The 19,955-nt window shown below is 32.2% G+C and overlaps 1 protein-coding gene across 4 annotated transcripts in view; it reads left to right on the top strand.

The window, feature by feature from the left end:
- LOC145304138 (uncharacterized) overlaps positions 1–19,955 on the top strand; it is a 115,483-nt gene that overhangs the window by 45,185 nt on the left and 50,343 nt on the right. For 2 of the 4 annotated variants that reach the window (XM_080145899.1, XM_080145901.1), the window contains 5 exons: positions 318–423; positions 12,480–12,589; positions 14,294–14,332; positions 17,074–17,145; positions 17,833–17,898. In XM_080145899.1, coding sequence (XP_080002025.1) covers positions 318–423; positions 12,480–12,589; positions 14,294–14,332; positions 17,074–17,145; positions 17,833–17,898 — 393 coding nt within the window. The remainder of the gene's footprint in view (positions 1–317; positions 424–12,479; positions 12,590–14,293; positions 14,333–17,073; positions 17,146–17,832; positions 17,899–19,955) is intronic. The other 2 variants (XM_080145900.1, XM_080145902.1) reach the window with 1 other exon arrangement.

Raw genomic sequence — 19,955 nt, 5'->3', positions numbered from 1 at the left:
AGGAGAACCATATCGGGTAAGACTCATTTAAACTATGGAGATACTTAAAAGATCATGCTTTATCGTCTTAAGAATTATCATTTTATAAAGTAAGTAGGATATTTCTTCTTTTTAAATTTTAAATCAAATATCAAAATAATATTAACAAATCAAAATGCATGAAATGGATGCAAAGACTGTCAGCTAATGATTATAAAGATGTTTCCAAAATTATATCAAAATTGACCATCATAGCTATCCGTTAAGAACATGCGGACGGACAACACTTACATCGAATGTTAAAATAGCTTTGCATTAAAATTTGTCTTATATTTTAGGAGCAATATGTTGCTACAGTTGCCGCGCATTTTTCCGTCGGTCAGGCGCTAGAAACTATCAGTGCATACGCGGAGATAATTTGTGCGAAGTAAACACTAAATTCAGGTAAGATTTGTTGTTCGTGCGATATTTTAGACTAATGACTACGCCTCTGGAGGCTTTATGTGGTTTTGTAGGTGGAAAGACGCCTCGCCCTTTTTTTTTGGTTTTAAAAAGTTTTAGAGGATAATTTTTTCAACTGGCAATTTTTTCTTGGGAGAGAGTAGGTATTCTCCTCTAAAATAGTTACAAACCTTTTCAGGGCCTATGAAAAGCTCATTATTAGAATTAATTTACATATTGATCAATGATGATCTTTGCTTGTCTGTATTTGCTCTAAATATGTTGATTGATCAATTGATTAGCCATAGTTTCTTGGGGCTTGGGCCTAAGTCGTCATGGAGTAGGTTGATACACTTTTATAAAGCCACTATTGCCTATTCACATTATGGTTTGATCCGCCATCTCGAGAGAGCTCCTAATTATTACCCTACCCTTGCTGAGTATGGCAGTTGTCCCAAATTAAGTCACCGTAATGAATGACGTTCTTTGCAGATTAGCTTAGGATAAGGGTACTTATAACATGTACGTGACTATTATTTAAGTGTCCAAACTAATTCAATAATCCCCTTATTCCACAACCAGGGGAAGTTGCATGATTATTATTGCGAATGAGAAATTCGAGACTTGAACCCGAAACCTCACCAACATAGCTCAGTGTGCTACTGAGCCATGACGCCCCCTCTAAACCTTTCATGCAACTTGCTTGAATATACAGACAAAGTTGCAGCCAAGAAAATGTGAGAATAAAATTTTGGGTCAGTGTAATTTATAATGCAATGTCCCCTCCCTGTCTGCATTAATATTCTGTCTTTACACGTACTTCGACCTTCCTGTACAGCATTATTGAGCAATTAAATATTTAATTGGGAGATATTTGTTTGAATCTTTATTTGATTTTTAGAAATGATTCTCACTTGTACAGTACATTACAAAAATGCATAGGTAATCGAGATTCTGTATTTTATTTCAAATAATAGAGTAACCTAAGTACTTTTTATTCTATTTTTAAAAAGGTTACTTATTTTTCTATTTTTAATAAATTATTTTAAAAATTCCAATAGAATGAATAAGTTTTGATAATAATTTTGGCTTTTGTAGCGTTTGAATATTGGTTAGGTAAATTAAATGTTATTGTCTTTTACTATCTTTTTCAATCCTTATATAAAAGTAACAGGATATCTATCTTCTATCTGTATCTGTTTTGGGGGAGGGTACCACCACCTTCCAAAGAGAAATTGTTAGTAGCAACAACGACCCCCCCCCTCAATTTTTTTACTTTTTCTTTTTGAAACTAAAATTAAAATTGGGTGAGGGTCGTCCCAACCCCTCCCATTCACAAACCATGAGGCCTTTGTTGGCGTAGCCTCTGCTAGATCTAAATGGCATTGCTCTATTTTAGTTACAGTTCTCTTGCATAGCAACGACATTGAAAAAGTAGAATATCGGAGGATGTAAAAAGAAGAAGAGAAACTATAATGACAACATCCATAAGTTGGAAAGTACAGAGACCATAAGTAAATAAAATATTGAGATATACAGACAATTTAGACAATTTTAATTCACTCGCAGAAAATAGAGAACGATTTCATAAAATTATAGATCTACAGGCGGTTAGAAGGATCTTTACAAAATAAAATCAGCTCTATCTCAAATAATAGCCGAGTAATTCATATTTTCACTAAAAATATAATATCTAACAAACCAACATTTGGAATAGAATTGTAGATTTGCAACTTAACTAAAAAATGAGAGAAAAAAAATGTAAAAATAGAAGGAACAAAAAAAATAATGAAAACCATTTAAACTCGCAAATATATCGCAATGAGTTGTATTCAGGAAGGGAGAGGGGCTGTTTGTTACACTAGTCCCCAAGGTTTTGTAATAACGTTTCTTATTCGTTTTTTTTTACAACTTAGAAACTTTAATTGATTTTTGATTTGATGACTCATTAATTTAAATTTCCAAAGGGTTCAATTACTGATAGTAATATAAAGAAGAGGTACTTTTATGTATAATCATTGGTTATGTAAATCAATTTATCGGCCATTAGCCTAACCCCTTAGGTCCTTGATTATCAGGAAAACAGTGCATTTATGAAAAGGACGTGGTAATAGTAATGGAAAGGGGTTTGGTCACAAGGATCAAAGAGATTGGTTCTTAAAATAAATTGAAAGAAAGAAAGAACAAATAGGTATTTTATTTAATATCAGGGTTTGGACTTAAATCTGGACCACAGCGCATTATAATAATGTTAGCTGTGATTTGTTGGTATGTGAGTCTTTACCTTTGTCCATAAACAGGCACAACTCGTTACAATGCACTAGAAGTTTTTACAGACAAAGGTCACTTAATTATAGGGTTGGTTTTCTAGTTGGTGTTGCTGTTGGGTATTAATCATTGGGTATCTTTACAGACCCATCCCTAAGTTTTTAAAAGGCCAAAAACAACTAACAAATTGTGTATTTCACCTTTTAATGTACTGTTGCTTCGACCCTAAGTGGGGGATGCTAGGAAACTAGCTTGAAACCAGCCCAAGATAAATCTTCCCTTTTCATTTCAAATTCATTTTCAACAATCCTTCCCCCTATCCTTGATTCTAGAGGCCCAGGAAACGCGTGGACTTGATTATACAACCCTGGATTTTAACAAATTTTCCTTGTGCAAAATATGGTGTGTTTGTGTGGTATGCCTTGCGAGTGTGTGTGTAGTTTGTGTGTGTGCTATGACTTGTGAGTGCATGTGTGTGTGTAGGTTTGTGTGCGTGCGTAGAGGAGGGTAAAGTGTATTTTTACAATACAATCAATAATATAAATAAATCAGCAAATAATAATTTGTACAAGGACGTCTAAGCGAAATTGGGGGTTTTAAGAGTTAAAGAGGGTTATCTAATGTATTTTTAAAATTTAATATAAGGTGGGGTTAATGAGTTGATTCAATGTGCGAGGGAGTAAACACCCCTTAACACCTCCCACCCCCCTTTGGACTTCTATGAATTTGAAACACTAGTTTCTACATCTGATTTAATCATTGAGCAAAAATAATCAATAGTTTTATTTTTAACCTTCCAAGGCTTAATCTAAAAATTTAACAGCTCAAAATTTCCTGGAAATATGTTAAGCTTCCCTAGAAATAAGAACTCTCATTTCAATATTTATTGAAAGCTTAAGCTTCAGACAAAAAAACCTTACTACTTAATATAATAGGATTTGCTATTTTGAAATGTGTTAACTTATATAATGCAAGGATTTGCAGTTTAAAAGGGTAAAAGAAGGGGGGAGTAGATATACTGTCATAGACATTGCCAACTGAAGGGTAATACAAGGAATGGGTAAGGAAAGGGTAAAGAAAAAAGGGAAGAGTAGGATTATTCATCAAAAGAAAAGGGGTATGGAATGAGAGAAAAGTAAGGGGTAAAAGAGCGAAGGGAAGGAAGGGAGTTTAGAAAAGAGAAGGTTACCTCCTGTCAGGGATCTAAAGGGATAAGACAATGGACGAAAAAGTTTTGTACATTCCCAATTTTATTAACCAAGTTACCCTTTCTGTAGATTAAAATTAGAGATTCAACTTAATGAACTAACCAATCCAAATTCAATGAAAGTCCCCAAAGTTGTTGAGCCAACGAATAAGGTAATGTTGTTATAAAACTTTGGGAACTAGTGTAATTAACAGTCCAATGTCCTATCCTACCCTGGTCATTAAGACTTTGCCATGAAGGGATTGGACAATGTCGGTTAAATTAATTTACCACCCTTCTCTTCCCCTGAAGTTAATCAAAGGCAGAATTTTGTCCTATCCCCGAAACCCTGCAAATATTTTGCACACTCACAGTGCAAATGTGTACTGTTAGGCATTGTACAACTTGGGTTATTTTTATATAAAAAAAGAAATGGACGTTCAGGGCAGAGAGAGAGAGAGTGGGTACAATGGCTGTTTATTACACTAGTCCCCAAAGTTTAATAATAACGTTCTCTTATCTGGCTTAACAACTTTGGGGACTTCATTGAATTTGGATTAGTTAATTTGGGTATTCAAACGTTTCAACTACTAATTTTATTATACGGAAGGGATAAATTTGTGTATCATCATTGAGTGTTTACATCTTTTATCGGCCATTGTCTAATCCATTTAGATCCCTGCATTCAAGGATATAGCAACATTACATAAAAAAAATGTTTTGATTGCATATCAAATTGTAACTTTTTAGCAAAAACAATTTTTAACTCTCTAAATTTTATGTTTTCTCATTTATAAATAGTTTTAAAATTAATAACACAAACGAACAGGAGGAATGTGTATGGTGGTGTTTCCACCCACCTTGCAAGATTAAGGGGGTGCTTTGCGTACCTCCCTCTTAGCAAAATTCTTGCACGCCACTGGTTATATGATATGCATTATGTAGAGCAAAAGATAATGATTTATGGACGGACAGTTGGTGTTGATTAGCTACGTTCCTATTTAAATTTGGTTATATGCTTCTTGGTTTATTTTATTGCTAATTTATGGAGCTGTGCAAATAACTTTTAAAAGCGAAGCTTTTCTATAATAAGGGTCTGTTCGAACGTTCGTGCGTAAATTAATATTAGCTCTTTAAATTAGGTGAATTAATCGTGTTCACAGGTCTCCTTAACAAAACCTTAGATTAAAAAAAATCTCCGAAGAAACGGACAACGGGACCTTCAAATAGGGTACAGTGGTGGTCAGAATCCGTTGGAGATTAAATCTTAGCTGCTCCTTCTTGCCAGATATTGCAATTTGAAGTTTTGTGGTAAAAATGCCTAAAATTACAAGAATTCCTAGGATATATGCATAAGTGAACACCTTAATTCATCAAATAAAAAGGGTGAGTTTAACATTTGGGGAGTTTATATGTCTCTACATATGTAAACTACACAGTCCCTCCCCATGTAGAAAATTTTAATACTTGAAAGAAATTATTTAATGAAAAAGGTACATTGTCCAGTTTACAACTTTAAGCTAGAGGCTGTTACCCTGTAACCAGTAGAGATATTTTCAATCCAAGTTGACATATACCTTAAGTAAACTTTTAAAATACTCTCAACACCCCCCCCCCCTTCAACCCCCCTTGCAACCCATAAATTTTAGGGGGAATGGGTTGGGCAAAGTAATAGTATTATGTTTTACTCAAAACTACTTGAAGTATTGTGAGAAAAAATTTTATGTAAGATTCTGAGGCCCAAAATTTCTGGAAATATTGTTGACAACCCCCCCCCCCCCCCCCTCCTAATGAAATCTAATTAGAAGGCGGTGAAGAGGCAGTTGAGTTCTTTAGACATCATTAAAAAAATATCTAAGCTTTAGTACTTAAACTTTAGTAGGCATCAAAATCTCTTACAAATATTGGTGCAACCAACCCCCTCCCCAATGGAAAATACTCGATAACTTGATAATATCCTCTTAGAAATTTTTTTTAATTTTGAAAATTCAGTACACCCCCCCTCCCCCCCCAACAAACAACTCTGGTTGCAGCGCTCAGCTCCCTAGCCTACCTAGCAGCAGCGCTCTGCCCCCTTGCCTGCCTGGCCGCAGCGCTTGGCCCCCTGGCCTGCCTAGCCGCAGCGCTTTGCTTCCAAGCCTATAACATAACCTAACCTAAATTAGTTGTTTGTTGTGGGGGGGGGGGGATGGCGGGGGGACTCAAATTATCAAAATTGAAAAAAAAGATTCTAAGAAGAGAATACCAAATACTCTTGTGTTACTTTGAAATCACTTTGGATTTAAGCTTTTTTAGGATACTTGTTACTTTTACAAATATTGCTGAATCCCCCCCCCCCCCCCTCCCCTCCATCTGTTGGTAATAGTAGCTAGTGGCATAGGTAAATAATATTGTATATTATTTAGAAACCTCTGGAGATATTCAGGGCTAATATTTTAACTTATATAGTAAGAGATATAAGTTTTCCGGAATTTTAATGTAGGGAGTAGATTTGAAATCTGCATAAAATTTTAAGGATTTTTTATAAAATTCTTTATCTAGAAGCAAAAATACATTTTAAGTTAATTAATTTTGACCAATAGGATAGGTGGAATTTAAACTACCTGCGCTCTAATTGGTTGAATGATGTACGACATCCAATCAGAGCGCAGATTTTTTAAATCCACCAATCACAGATGCCAAAATTAATTAACTTAATTTGTATTTCCGCTTATAGATAAAGAATTATACAAAAAACGAATTTTATAAAGAATCCTTAAAATTTGATGCAGATTTCAAATCTACTCCCTACATTACAATTCCGGAAAACTTATATCTCTTATTATATAGGCCCATATTTACTTTTATAAATATCTATTCCAACTACAACCCTTCCAATCTAATACACTTATTTTGCTGCATAATCTCCTCCAACCTATTGGACTAATAAAAGAAAAATTGTCAACCCATTGCTCCTTCCCCAAACATTGAATAGGTAATACATATACAGCAATTTGGAAATCTAAAAGCTTTATTCCAAAGTTTGCTTCTTATTGCTATAGTGGTTCCTGAGTAAAACACAGGTGGTGAGGTTGTAAGGAGGGTACCTGGAGGGGGAGGGCAATCAATATTTTAATATTTTTTTATGGGGGTAGAGGAAATTGAGCAGCAATATAATTTTTCTGGATTGGGTTAGTTAGGGTTAATTACTTAATTGGAGGAAGGGGGGGGGGAGATTGTAAAGCAATAGGGAGGGAAAGGGAGGTTGGAGGGAGGTTTCAGCAAAATTTGTAAAAGTTACTTTTAACTTACCAAAGCATATCTCAAAGGTTTGCTTTGCTGCTATAATTCTAGTGTTTTCTTAGTAACACACCATAGTATTGCCCTTTCAACTGCAATTCCCCACCCCCCATTTCTATCTTAACAAAATGTTATTTTATTGATTTATAAGGGGAGGGGAAGAGGTCAGCAATATTTGTAAAAGTGCTTTGGGTCCCACAACAATACAAATCCAAAAGCTTATATAAATCTCTAATAGTTTCTTAAAACACATTGGAATTATATTCTGCCAACCCCACTCCCCCCCCCCCCCAATTATGTTAGGACAAGGGGGGGGAGAAGGTGGTAAACATAATTTCTACAAAATTTTGGCCTAAAAACCTTACATTAAGTTTTCCCACTATACTTCAATTAGTTTTTGAGAAATACATAATAGTATTACTATGTTCCCCCCCCCCCCTCCACCCTAAAGTTTGCAGGTTGTGAGAGTATGGGGGGGGGGCAGAATTACTAAAAGTAACTTGGGCCATATGTAAACTTAAACTGAAGTTTTTCCTACTGGTTCTAGGGTAACAGCCTTTAGAATCAAGTTGTAAATTGGGAAAACCTCACTTATAGTAGTAAAAATTGTTCTAAATGAGGATGAAGTGTGTAGTTTACATATGAAGAGATATCTAAAGTCCTCAAATGTTAAACTCACCCTTTTTATTTGATGAATTAAGGTGTTCACTTTTGCATATATCCTTGGAATTCTTGTAATTTTAGGCATTTTTACCACAAAACTTCAAATTGCAATATCTGGCAAGAAGGAGCAGCTAAGATTTAATCTCCAAGGGATTCTGACCACCACTGTACCCTATTTGAAGGCCCTGTTGTCCGTTTCTTTGGAGATTTTTTTTAATCTAAGGTTTTGTTAAGGAGACCTGTGTGTTAGAATTATTATATCGATTTCATACGTTGGAAAGAAAATCTGTACGTTCAATTAAAACATGTTGATTTTTTTTGATGTTTTTACAACCTTTTTTTGTATGATATAATTATACTATTTATCTGATTTTTGGAATAATGATTCCTTTTATGGATGTTGTTATACTTGTTTTATTAATATTAATAATTCATTTTCCTTATGTCTGAGACTTTTTATTTTACACGGTTGTTAGAATTTAAAGAAAGAGTAAAAGATACAACAACAATTATGATGGCTTCGCCCTTAGACCTGAGGGGAGAGGGGGTAAATGTGAGACTTATTTATACCTTTCATATAGAGGTTTTTTAAGGGAATTTTAGCACAAGTTTAATAGTGGTAATTCAAATTTCCCCTTACTTGCATAATAGTAATGTAGTAATTAAAATATCGTTGAAGGCTGGCTGTTATGTTACAATATTCGTAACGACAGAAGTACAGTCATACTATTATTAAAGAGTAGTTTCAACTAATGGACAAAACTGATAGTCATCCAGTTATTCAAATATGATAATTGTTAAGACATTTACAATTTTAATTGCTAGTTTTTTTATTTTATTGTCTGTATATTGTTATCAGTAATTGAAGAATGAATTTAGTAAAGCCGGTTTAGTTATTTAGGTCATTCACTTTCAGAATTTTACCTGTTCAGGATCCATCTAACAAAATTTTAAATCGATAGGACGATTTTTACATGCCCAATTTAATGCTTAGTGCTTTATGTTACAGACATACGAACGTACCTGAGATGGGTTTTTAATAAATGCCGCGTTTTTTCGACAATTTTCTAGACATTGATTGATTGAACGAAGACGATGAGATTTCAACACAGAGTATACAACATAAGAATTCAAAATTTTAAAATTACTATTTTAGCCATTTGTATAATGTCTAATATAACTTAAATCCATTTTCGCTGCATATTTATTAATGCATCTTTTTAGATCTGTATTAGACATTATACAAATGGCCAAAATAATAATTTTAAAATTTTGAATACTTAAATTGTATACTCTGTTAAAAACCTTATTCCATCTTGAAGATCAATGCCCCGTACAATTTTAACACAGTATATAACTTGAGAATTCAAAATTCTAAAATTAATAAATATGCAGCGAAAATGGATTTAAGTTGTATTAGACATTATCCAAATGGCAAAAATAATAATTTTAAAATTTTGAATTCTTATGTTGTATACTCTCCCATCGTCTTCGTTCAATCAATCAATGTCTAAAAAATTGTCAAAAAAACGCGGCATTTATTAAAAACCCATCTCTGACCCTGCTTGTAGAACAGCCATGCTTTTCCTAAATGATAACAAATATATGCGGTAAAAGTGTACTCTAAAATTCTTTACATATTTTTAAAAGCGAAGCTTTTCTATAATTAGGGTCGGTTCGTCCGTCCGTAACGGATAGCTTTTTCCGTTAATTTAGGCATGTTAGAATTGTCCTATCGGTTTCAAATTTTGCATGGTGATTCCTTTAGTAGTTAGGTACGATTTAGAAAGCGTAGCAACTCTATAATCATTACAAAAATGTCCGTACGTCCATTTTAAACATGTTGATTTTTTTACTTTATTAACAACAAATTTTTATGTGATCAAATCATCGGATTGATCTGATTTTTGGTATATTGATTCCTGGGACAACAAAGTATAATGTAATAAGCAAAGCAACTCTATAATCAAGTCCTAAAAATGTAAGTATGTCCATAAAAATTATCCTGTATAGCAGTTTTACAACAAATTTACTTACAATTTTGCTTTGACTCTTATAAATTTATATTATGATAATTAAGTTCTAACACTATACAAGTATTAACGTCCGTTTGTCCTACTGTTTCAGTGCTTCGCTTTTATGGATGTTGTCATCCTTGTTAAACTACAATTTTTGTGCCCTTTTTAACAGCGCAGCTACTTGTCAGAAAGCTTTATAGCTACTTCTAGGAATGGATATAAATGGTTTGATTTTTAAATTTTCCGTGTTCACTCATTTAAATAGAAATTGCTATTGGATTAAGGAATAGAAAAGCTTTCTTTAATGCAACTTATGTGGTATTTTTTTGGACCGCTTCAATTTTTCGACAAATTAAATGTTGTCCAATTGTTTAATATTTTTATGTTCTTGAAATACTACTGCAATAGATTCTAATGTAACTTATGCTCTTATCAGTTTTATAAAATAGTAACTTTAAAAATCATACCCCCCAATTTCCTACACACTGAGAGATTTTGATTGTATTATTTTGAGCCTAGATTGAAATTAAACTTGTTTAATGTTTAATGCATGAAATACAGCTGTTTAACTTTTGTTGTCAATATCCTTGTTTTTGGCATATGCAAATATTCGCAATGACATATATTGCATCGATCTAGTTTGCAAAAATCCGGAAAGGGTATGAAAAAGGTAAATAAATATGAGGGTTATGTCAATGTAAAATAAAAGAAATTATTAACTGTTTTTGTAACTATTTTATCTAATTTAGTATATAATACATAAGAACAGAGGAAGTTTTGTCGCATTTTTAAGTATAGCTAATTCGAAATATACGTTCACTATAAATGGAATGGGGAAAACGTGATTTTCTCGGCTACTATTAGGGATTAACGGCTGAAACTTTTTGTCAACATTCCCGTTATTATGTAGCATATTTAGGTATTAGACGTCTATAGCGATCGGACTGCTTTTAAGCCGCTTTTGACAGCTTGTCTATTATACGATTCAATTGGTTTACCAGCATATACTCTTTTAATATTTTTGTTCGCTACTTACGGATGTTGTCACCCTTGTTTTGACATTTAATTAACAATTTTGGCAAAAAAAATATTGCTTATCTAAATGCCATACGATGCTATTAAAATTAGTTTGAATTGAATTGTATTGAATTGCATGATATTAGTGCAATATTTCAATGCAGGGAGAGAGGGGACATTGAGCTGTTTATTACATTAGTCCCCAAAGTTTCAAATAACGTTTTCTAACAACTTTGGATACTTTTATTGAATTTTGATTGGTTGATTCCTAAAGTTGAGTGTACAAACGTTTGAATCACTAATTGTAATCTACAGAAAGGGTAATTTTGTGCATCATCATTGGGATGTACATCATCTTATTGGCTTTTATCCCTGATGGTATTAGTGCAATATATTTCAATGAGTGTTTTTACTTTATATCACATCCTGTTTGAATTGTTATATATTCATATCAATTTAGCTTAGTAACTTTACAACTTTAATATTTCAGGGATCTTAAGGGATAAAACAATGGATGATAAATTGATACTTATACCCTATGATGATAAACAAAATTACCCCTTCTGTAGATGAAAATTATTGGTTAAAACTTTTAGATACTGAATGTATTGAACAGGCCATTCAAAATTCAGTAAAATTGCCCAAGTTTTTGACCCAACATATAAGGAAAGACTAAAAGAATAGCTGATATAAGGTGATATAAGTTTATTTAAAAAGTTGCCCTTCTATTATTTTTTTTCTAAAAAATCCTAGGTACGTCACAGGTTTTTTTTATCTATGAGGATATTGTTACAAATGTTTATTTTATTCAAATACATACTTACCTAGTTTTAATATGATAAAATTATATTTTTAAAAGCGAAGTATTTCTATAATTAGGGTCGGTCCGTCCGTCCGTCCGTACGTCCGTCCGTCCGTACGTCCGTAACGGATAGCTTTTTCCGTTAATTTAGGCATGTTAGAATTGTCTTATCGATTTCAACTTTTGCATGGTGATTCCTTTAGTAGTTAGGTACGAAACTCTATAATCATTACCAAAATGTCCGTACGTCCATTTTAAACATGTTGATTTTTTTACTTTTTTAACAACAAATTTTTATGTGATCAAATCATCGGATTGATCTGATTTTTGGTATATTGATTCCTGGGACAACAAAGTATAATGTAATAAGCGAAGCAACTTTATAATCAAGTCCTAAAAATGTAAGTATGTCCATAAAAATTATCCTGTATCAAGCAGTTTTACAACAAACTTACTTACAATTTTGCTTTGACTCTTATAAATTTATATTATGATAATTATTAAGTTCTAACACTATACAAGTGTTAATGTCCGTTTGTCCTACCGTTTCAATGCTTCGCTTTTATGGATGTTGTCATCCTTGTTTTAATAGCACTTTTAAACATATAAAAATCTGTTGAAAATATGAAAAAAATCAACGAAGAAGAACTTTACTTATAGGGGAAGAAAAAAAGTTTTATTATATATAAACCTTCCCAGGATTTGTGAGAAGCTACATTGTAAAGTATAACGAGAATGGTTCAGTGGTTACTGAGATATTTCGGTACAGACAAACACACACACAGAGACATGCTGTTACTTTTATTAAGATAATTTTTTTTCTCAGGAAATACTGCAAGAAATGTCGTTACAAGAAGTGTATCGACAGCGGCATGAAGCCGGAGCTGGTAGACGCCAGCCGCAGAAACAAGGAGGCGGATATGAAAGCATTGGCAGGTAGGATGATTCTTTCATTGCATGGTAGCTAGTAGTAAAGAAGGACTCTAAGGCTCTAACTAACATATAAATGAAGGTATCTAGATTACGTTTTTGACTAAATTGTTGAATAAAAAATATCAATATAATTGAATACTGTTTATGAACGGTTTATTGCCTGTTGTTACTACATCAAACACTTTAGTTCAGTCTGAAACCAATCTAAAGGGTTTTTATTGTATTTTAGACTAAAATAAAGCATTTGATGCATTACATCATTAAACTCTTTAAATATCATCTTAGCATGACGATAGAGTAGTTTGTGATTAATTCTAATTTATTGATAAATAAAAAGATTACCTATAAAAACATGAGGTCTATGTGTTATTCCGGAAATTGGTTAAGAATTAGGTTATGAGAAGGAAGAGAACAATATTGGATAAATTAATCTTCCCATGTTCTCATGTAAAAAAAAAAATGGCAAAGGGATAGTTTCACGAAGTGCATTTAAAAAAAAATAGTGAACTGTAAGTTTTTTCTATTTTAAATAACGTAGTAGTGCAAAATATAAAGTTATTGATTAAAATTAAGAGATTTGACCAGGGATTTTCCTTAAAAAATGAGTTTTTCATTTTTATTTTCAACTTCGTTGCGTGTTATATATGGCAAAAACTTTTTTGTCATAAATACAACTTTAGATATCATTTACTAGTTAATAGAACTTTAAACTTTTTATACAACGAAATACACATGACAACAAAGAATGACCAATAAAATATTCAGTATGGTACTTAGAGTAGTGATCTTTTTATATGTCTTAGTAGAATATATTAGGCATTTGATAGATATGATTGTGATAAAGAATTTTAACATTGACCTGACCAAACTTTTCTTATTTGACAATATCTAAAAGAGTTAGTGATTTGCAACATAAATTACATGAGAATAGTCTTTTTATATATATATATGTTGTATGGTTAGTTGGTATTTCCGCATGAGATAATGTGTATATTGTAAGTAAACCGGACGGTTTTCTTTATTTTTTAAAAAAGAATCTATAGAAAACCTGTCCTATAGTGAACCGGACGTTATTTTTTTTATGTTTTTTAAGTAACTTGTCCCAAGGGGAACCCCTGTTCAATTTTTTTTATAACTCTTGTGAAATATGTGGAAAAAGATTATCTAAAAATGGTGTTTTGGCTATACATATTAGGAAAAAAAATAGACCATTCTCATGTAATTTATGTGGCAAATCTCTTTAACTTTTTTCGATATTGTCAAATAAAAAAAGTTTGGTCTGGTCAATGTTAAAAATTCTTTAACTTATAATCATATCTATCCAATGCCTAATATATTCTACTAAGACATATAAAAGTTCACTACTCTAAGTACCTTAACTCTTTAAATACACTTCATAGAACTATCCCTTTGATAGTAAAGCAGGGATCTTGAGGGATAAGACAATGGACGATAAATTTTTGTACAATCCTTATGATGATAAACAAAATTACCCCTTCTTCAGATTGAAATTGGTTTAAAGTTTGGACCAATCACAATTCAATAAAAGCATCAAAGATTTTTGAGCCAACGAATAAGATAAGGTTTTTATAAATTTACTGTCCAATGTCCCTCACACCCTGCATTAAAGGGAAGATGAAATTATCTTTTATTGTCCTATTCCTTGCTGGTTAAATGGCATGATGAATAAAGGAGGCATATATTAAGGTGGAAGGTACAATGACTCGGATATGAATACTGTTAAAGGTAGGAATATTATTACAGGTGTAACACCTGTCATAATGTTAAAGATAGGAATATTATTACAGGTGTAACACCTGTCATAATGTTAAAGATAGGAATATTATTACAGGTGTAACACCTGTCATAATGTTAAAGATAGGAATTTTATTACAGGTGTAACAACTGCCATAATAATAAGGTAGAAGCATTATTACAGGTGTAACACCTGCCATAATTTCAAAGGTAGGAAATTATTACAGGTGTAACACCTGCCATAATGTTAAAGGTAGGAATATTATTACAGGTGTAACACTTGTATTGTCCTATTTTTTATTTGGGGGGGGGGTAATCACCCCATTACCCCCCCCCCCCTTGGACATCTATGCCTTCAGGCGTAACATTTGCCATAAAAGTAAGTTAATTAATATAAGTAATTCCATCAATGAGGAAACTTGAAACGAATTCATCGCATTGTATTTTAGACAGCTCTCCTCTGATAGTAAGATGATTAATTTTAAGAATACTTACAGTTTAGTTGGCCCTTAGGGGCCAAAGGCCCCGGATAACAAAACTGATATAATATGATTTTTATTTTATTTTGAATTGTATACAATACGTATAATGACTTTAGAAGACTATGAATCCAGCCGATATTAATATATGTTTTGAAGCCATACTGGAAATAATATTATAAATTATGTGAACCTTAAAATATATTTCAACTTATTTGATGGAAAGTACAGACTTGAATGTTTTGTAATACTGTAACCCTGGACAGTTGATATTATTGTTGTGTTTTATGTATGCTGATGAGATAAAATCTAGGGTGGGAGTTGGCCTTGGGCTTACACTAGTCCACAAAGTTTTACAATTATGTTTTCTCTTTCGTTGACTTTAGGGACTTTTATTGATTTTGATTATTTGATTCATTAAATTGAGTGTTCAAACTTTTTAACCCATAATTGTAATCTTCAGAAGAGCGAATTTTGTGCATTATCATTAGGTATATACATCATTTTTTTTGGCTATTTTCTTATTTTTTTAGATCCCTAGATATTTCCATAGTATATGACGGAATTTTCTGGTATAAGATTGAATGTTTAAAATAAATGTATTCTCAATTGAATCTTTTTCATTATTTGCTAATCCTGGCCAAAATATGACATATGTCCTACTTTAATAGAAACCTAAATTTAAAAATCTGTACTTCTTATAATATATTGATGTTTTGGGTAGATTCCAACCCAAAGCTGTAAGAAAGATTTCCAATTACTCACTTACAATAAGAACTAATAAACTTAATTATTGAGCAACTATGCTATTAATAGTCTACACTGCATGGATGTGAAAAGAGAATATTAATGGTGGTTGCCATAGCTATGTATTGTTATCTAAAGTTACAGGGATATAAGTGAAGGTAATTGGTCAAAAGTAAAGTAGATTTACTTTATAGACATACCTAAGCAAACAAAATCAAATGACTAAATTTCGATGGCATTCCTATATTCGATGGAAAGTTATGGTTATTCTTATTATAGACACCTTTCTGCTGTTATTAAAATGAAAAAAAAAGAAAATGAATACCTATTCCTGTAGTTGATGTGAATAGTATACTGTATTGTGTCTCTTACTATGGTTATGATTAAACATTCAGAATAAAAAAAACAAGGATGACAACATCCATAAAAGCTAAGCTCTGAAATGGTAGGAAAAAAAGAACATGAACATTTGTAGAGTGTCACAAATGAACAAGCAGAATATAGCTGTACATATTATACAAGTTTACAAAAAAAATAAGTTTTGATACAAAACTGCTTAAAAAAATGATACTGTTTATGGACAGTTAAAGAACTTCAACTTTGCTCATAAAATTGTGCTATGTTGTACTAGGAATCGGCATTAGATGATAAGGATAATTATATCACATGAAAAATTTTTGTCAAAAAAAGTAAAATATCATTTTTTAAATGGACGTATGAACTTTATGGTACCTATTATAGAGTTACTACGCTTTCTAAATTATTCCTACCTGTTAAATGAATCGTCATGCTAAGGACAATTCCAACATGTCTAAATTAATGAAAAAAACTAACCGTTACGGACAGACTGGCGGACCGACCCTAATTAACAAGGATAATTTGTGTTATATTAATTAGGGCATCTAAATTAAAACTATAAACAAACCTAGTTTACCTATGACCGCTAGTAATAAATATAAAGTTGCTTTGCTTCTGGAAAGAAACTATGCCATAGGTTGTGAGCTGTAGAAGGAAAATCATAATATAATGATATGTATTTTATTGTAATATTTTTGTTTAATTGCTTTGTAAAGTAAATAGTATGCTCATATTTCTAATATCTTAGCTTCTCTATATAAATTTGTGGTATGTCTGAATAACTTCAAAGATATTGTTGCAGTATGTTCATTGTTTATTTATGTTGCTGTGGATTTATCTATCGCATCGTATTATAGACAGCTTTCCGCGGATAGTCAAATAAAAAATAGTAAAGATCTATTCCAGTTTTATTGGCCCTGCAGGGCCGAAGGACCAGGTCAACTTAACAAGTATTGATTTTATGCTTTTAATTCTATTACTCGTTGAAAATTGTCTGTAATTCGATACGATACATGATATTTCAGTATGGCTTAGAACTGGTTCCATTCCAGCGGATATTTTCGATTTAAAAGCAATACTGGAAAATCAACTCTTCCATATTTATGCATTAGATATTTAGATAAAATTAACATTATTTTTTTTGTTTAGTGGAGAAGGTGCCAATAAAGGAAGAGACTTTAATGGACGAGGACATTGTTTCCCCTGTGTCACCAGACAGAGGTATAAATTTTCCCTATTTATAGCTAAAGCGGACATTTTCTATCTTTTTTGTATTTTTGACATTTTTCCCTAGTTGAAATTCTTGGTTTTTTCCCTCTAGGTAATTTTTTGATGTGCTCAAAGATTATAAAAATTTTTCAAGTGCTCTATCCTTCCAATTTAAGTAATTTATAACAAGTTAAAAAATCCCTCTAAACTTTTAGAAATGAAGAGGATAAATGAAACAAAACTATCAAGGTAGAATTTGAAACAAAATGTCTTTTGTCCCCACCTAGGCACCCCTTTATTTTTACCGGAACCTCCAAGGGAAAGTCTATTAAGGGAAGTTAATAAAATTAAAAGCTTGGACGTCCTTGTCCAAAAGGTTCAACTTCGTTATGGTTTGAAACAATAAATATTGGGTAGTTTTGTGGGCAGAACACCGCTAAAAATGCCAATTTATTAAATGTGATGCATCTAAAAAAAACTTTTTTGATACGTTTATATCTTGAAATGTCAATATTTGTTTAAAACTTTTGATAGATCTATTAGAGAAATAGGGAAAACATGGGTGATATTGAATTCAGTTTTGAACTGAATTATAGATGTGAACCAGAAAATAAAAGGATCATGGAAAGAAAACAAAGTAGCGGGTTTCGCCGTATTTTCACAGTAGCTTACTTAACATTGAATTATATCTTATTTCAGCTGTGTCGAGCTCAATTAAAACGGAGACACCTGGCCGCGATGATGATTTACCATTCCCCAGACCAGGTACAAACTTTTTTACTTGCAGAGTAGCTTTGCTTTTCTTAGTTTATATTGTCGGTATGTTGTAAACCCTCCAAAAAATGTATACATATCGACATTTTTTGCGGTCAAATTATTTCATATTAGCTTCGTCATTCTAGTATCTAGGGAGCTAGGGACGTAATATTTAATTTATGATTATATTAGCGGCTATACCACTAGAGGTCCTTAGTCCCCCTACCCCACATTTTTATTATAAAAAGAAAAAAGTGAAACAAATTGGGAGGGGATCATTTTTTCCATGGGTGATTTCTCTTTGGAGGGCGGTGGACGTTACCTGAAAATATTTATAAAACCCTATTTGGACCTAGGACAAGCACACATTGCAAAGGAGAACCGATGTATGAGTCTTTTTTTAATGTAGATTCTCATAGTCCCTGTGAAGGTTAATATCTATTTTGGGGAAGGGTACCAACGCCCTACCAAGGGTAATCGCCCCTAGAAAAAAATACCTGCCACAAAAAATATATTTTCGTTATTTTTAAACTTTTTAAATGAATCTTCTACTTATATAAAAAATCTGCACGTGCCAAATTTAAACTAATTACAGTCTTTGCTTTAGAGTAAAGTAACATATGTATGTGCACAAAAACATTTTTATAATTTATTTTAAGTATAATTTTATTAATAGAATCAAACGTATGTCATATCATAATGTTAATGCTTAAATGATTTTAAGGCTTTTGGGTGGGGGAGGGAAAATGAAAAAATGCTGTTTTAAAGGTTGGGGTGTTGGCATCGAATTTATTTTCAATGATTTTGGGGGTGCCCACAGTCAGAAATTGGGTACTAGTGTAATATATAGTCAAATGTCCCCTTCCTCCGTACTTAAAAAATGAGCGGAAGGTAAAAATAAAACCCTTTCTAAAATGATTTATTATAGGTACACATATTCTCGATTTCAAAATTTTGCTTTACGAAATACTTTTTTATAATATAAAATCTACTAATATTCTTATGAAACCTATTTCTTAGATATTACTTTTTTATTAGCAAATATTTGGTACCTATGGAAATATTTGAAATTTTTGTGGCGTAAAACTTTTTTGTTGTAACTAAAGGGAAGTGGACAAGAAGGGGGGAGGGGAAATGAAATTTTAAATTAGATTTGTTTGTCAGACTCCTGGTCTCTTGTGCCTGCATAAAAATAATAAAATATTATATTATTTTTCATAAAATAATATTTTTCTTTGTATATAGAGATAGAAATATTATTTGCTAGGATATGAAAATATTTTTGTTTGATGTTCTGACAATGTACTGAGATTATTTGATTCCTGTCTTATTTTGTTGATGTGTAGATGAAATAGATATGGCAGATCTAGATGGTTAATCTGGCTCTATAATCCGTCAAACTTAAAAAAAAGGAAATTCTAGCAGACAAACACAATTGTTAATTTTTTTTATTACGCGATTCATTCATTAGTACAAGCGGCGAGTTATTCGACGATAGAGTTTCCCGAAAACTGACTCGTAAGAAATTTAACGATTCATTGCTGTCTTATTATATATGTTTTGGGGTATAGTCCTTTCCACGACATCCCTCCATAAGGAGCGATTCTTCGTATTTTTTAAATGGCTTTTTATAGGTTATTTTAGGTTAGGTTAGGTTATATTATGTTAGGTGATTGCCCCAAAGGGTTAGGTAATTGGCCCCGCAGGGTTAGAGCCCCCTACAGGGGCTATAAATAGGAGAAAAGATACTGTGAAAAATACGAAGAATCGCTCCTTATGGAGGGATGTCGTGGAAAGGACTATACCCATGTTTTGTCATATGTTTCACATTATACAAAGGAACAAATTTTACACCATTTAATTTACCAAAAAAATCTTTATATTAAGAATATAACTTTTTATAGCTAGCTGACTCATTATGTGAATGAAATAAAAGAATTACTGCCCTTTCGGATCAAAATGAGTACACTTTCTAACCAACAATATGGCCTGATTTTTTCTCCACTTTTTTCCTGTTGGCTGATTTAGATAATATGTATCTAGATTATATCTATTGTATATAATTG

This window comes from Acartia tonsa, chromosome 13 (assembly GCF_053477335.1).
Source record: "Acartia tonsa isolate MP-2025a chromosome 13, ASM5347733v1, whole genome shotgun sequence".
In the NCBI taxonomy this organism is placed as follows: Eukaryota; Metazoa; Arthropoda; class Copepoda; order Calanoida; family Acartiidae; genus Acartia; species Acartia tonsa.
The sequence above is the reverse complement of the archived record's forward strand: the minus strand, read 5'-3'. Positions and strand labels throughout refer to the sequence as shown.